The 2,668-nt window shown below is 52.2% G+C and overlaps 1 protein-coding gene across 1 annotated transcript; it reads left to right on the top strand.

The window, feature by feature from the left end:
- The first annotated feature begins 1,845 nt into the window (after nucleotides 1-1,845).
- On the top strand, nucleotides 1,846-2,313 carry LOC147975763 (uncharacterized). Its single transcript, XM_087520567.1, has one exon. It carries the CDS (start codon nucleotides 1,846-1,848, stop codon nucleotides 2,311-2,313), a length of 468 nt encoding a protein of 155 aa, XP_087376693.1.
- The last annotated feature ends 355 nt before the right edge of the window (nucleotides 2,314-2,668 follow it).

Raw genomic sequence — 2,668 nt, 5'->3', positions numbered from 1 at the left:
AGAGGAGAGCCGCTCCAGCTGATGGATAAGACAACTGTGTATGTGTCAGACAAGCAAAGCAATATGCTCATAAGTGCACACAAACAGATTCAGCTGGAGTGCTAATGGGTTCAAACAATCACGCCCCACAGTCGCCTCGGGTTGCTGCAGTCCACGGTCATCTTGTGCTGCCGCGCTGAGTAGCCGTCCTTACTTCACTGCTGAGCCACCAAGCGCACCACAAGCTACTGCCTTGGCCTCGCCGATCTCATCCTGCCACCAGCGCACTTTTGAACCGGCAACTCCGCCTCGAGCCACTGTGCCCCGAGATGAAAGCCGCCCCTACAGCCGCGGCCTTGCTCGCGAGCCGGCCTCCGTCGAGCCGCCATCCCTTGCGCCGACGAACGCCTCCTGCTGCTCTAGCTCCAGCATCATGACGCCTCCCGAGCGCCTTCGCCCTTGCCGCGAGGCCACCCTGTTCGCCCCGTCGTCGAGGCTCACCGGCGCTGCCTCACTTCACCTCCAGCTCACAAGGGCCATCTTGAGCCACCGAAGGCCGTGGCAAGCTGCCGCCATAGCTCCCCGGTCTCCGCCTTGCCTCCGTCTTGCTGGGGAGCCGTGTGGTCTCACCGTCTCCGTCCCAGACATCTGCCGCACCGACCTCGGCCATCGTCGTTGACCCGTCGCTCCATTGGCCTCTTCCCCTGCAGCCATGAGCCGGCCTTGTCGTTGTTGCGAGCTGCCGGACCCCTCTGCTTCTGCTAGACTTTGCCGCTGCGGTCGTGACCTCGCCTCAAGTTGATCACTGCTGCTGCAGCCGCGGTTTCCTGAGCCGCCCGTGGACGGCGCCTCTCTGACCTGCGTGAGGATAAAAAAGGGGGGAAGGCCACCGTCTGTGTTCATCTGACACAATATACCAGGTGATATCTGTCTTATCTACTTTTCAGTATATATTTTTTATTCTTTCAAGGACAGTTACTCTCGCACTGCCATGTCTTTTATGCAACAAAATTCTTCAATATAGAAGAGACCATTAAAGCTACGGGTATGGAGATCCCGTGCGCATCATCCAGTGGTTCAGCCTACGAGGATATATGGAGGCCGTGCTGGCATACGTCTGTACCACAGTTCTTAACAAATAGGCATTCAACTATCAACATGCCGGGGGCTGACCTAAATAATAAGCAAACACGCCACTCGCCATGCGGTGGCCCGGTATACATCGATTCACCCGGACAACGCCTATGTGAGGAGGCCGGAAAAGAATATCCGGTTCAACGACCAGTTTATTATATCAGTGAGGTACTGATCGAATCAAAGCAAAGATATCCGCATTGGCAGAAGCTAGTGTATGGAGTTTTCATGGCAAGTAGGAAACTCAAGCAATATTTTCAAGGTCATCCTATCACAGTGGTCAGTTCTGCTCCCTTGGGCGATATAATCCAGAATAGAGAGGCAACTGGCCGGGTTGCGAAGTGGGCGATTGAGCTTGGTCCCCATGGTTTGAGGTATACACCCCGAACAGCTATCAAATCTCAGGCGCTTGTGGACTTCATCAATGATTGGACCGAGTTACAGGCACCAGAAGACAAACCGGATAATACATACTGGACCATTCACTTTGATGGATCCAAGCAGCTGGAAGGCTCGGGGGCTGGAGTTGTCCTCACTTCCCCTCGAGGAGATAAGATTTGTTATGTTCTCCGCTTAATGTTTCCTTGTACTAACAATGCAGCGGAGTACGAGGCCTTGCTCCACGGTCTTCGTGTAGCTAAGGAAATGAACTTAAGCTGGGTTTGATGCTTTGGAGATTCTGATCTGGTGGCTCAGCAAGTTTCTGGTACTTGGGATTCTAAAGACCAGCTCATGGTGGCTTATAGGCGCGAGGTCGATATTGTAGCAGGTCACTTTAAGGGTTATCAGGTGGAGCACATCGACCGGCGCAAGAATGAAGCAGCAGATTCTTTAAGACGACTGGGATCACAGCGTAAACCGGTACCACCTAATACCTTTCTAGATATCTTGCATAACCTGTCTGTAAAGTTGCCTACAGAAGAGGATTTAGCTGTTCCTGATCCGGAGGCCCAGTTGGTAGCCGTTTTACATGCCACTCCGGATTGGATGGTTCCATATTTGGCGTATCTGAACCGGGGCGAATTACCAGAAGATGAACTTTTCGCCAGGCAGATAATCCAGCGGTCCAAGTCTATGGTCGTTCACAATGGCGAGTTTCAGGCGTATTACAACGTTGTGTTTCTCCTGAAGAAGGATAGGAGATTCTACGGGAAATCCATGAAGGGTATTGTGGTCACCATGCCAGCTCAAAGTCCTTGATTGCTAAGGCTTTCCGACACGGGTTCTACTGGTTGACAGCTTATTCTGATGCGGAAGACTTGGTAAAGCGGTGTGACGCTTGTCAGAAATTTTCACGTCGTGCTCATGTTCCTGCTCAGGAGTTACGCATGATTCCCATCACTTGGCCGTTTGCTACTTGGGGGCTTGATATGGTTGGACCCTTTAAGCGTTCTAAGGACAAGAAGACCCACCTGTTGGTGGCGGTTGACAAGTTCACCAAATGGGTTGAAGCGGAGCCCGTCAGTAAATGTGATGCAGCCACGGCGGTTCAATTTCTCAAAAAGATTATTTTCCGTTTCGGCTTTCCACATAGCATCATCACAGATAATGGTAC

Source organism: Triticum urartu, chromosome 4A (genome assembly GCF_056163025.1).
Source record: "Triticum urartu cultivar PI428250 chromosome 4A, HENAU_Tu73, whole genome shotgun sequence".
Lineage (NCBI taxonomy): Eukaryota > Viridiplantae > Streptophyta > Magnoliopsida > Poales > Poaceae > Triticum > Triticum urartu.
This window is presented reverse-complemented; position numbering and strand designations above follow the sequence as displayed.

Excerpts from the sequence above, each read along its gene's own strand:
- LOC147975763 (XM_087520567.1), top strand. The coding sequence starts at position 1,846 with ATGGTGGCTTATAGGCGCGAGGTCGATATTGTAGCAGGTCACTTTAAG.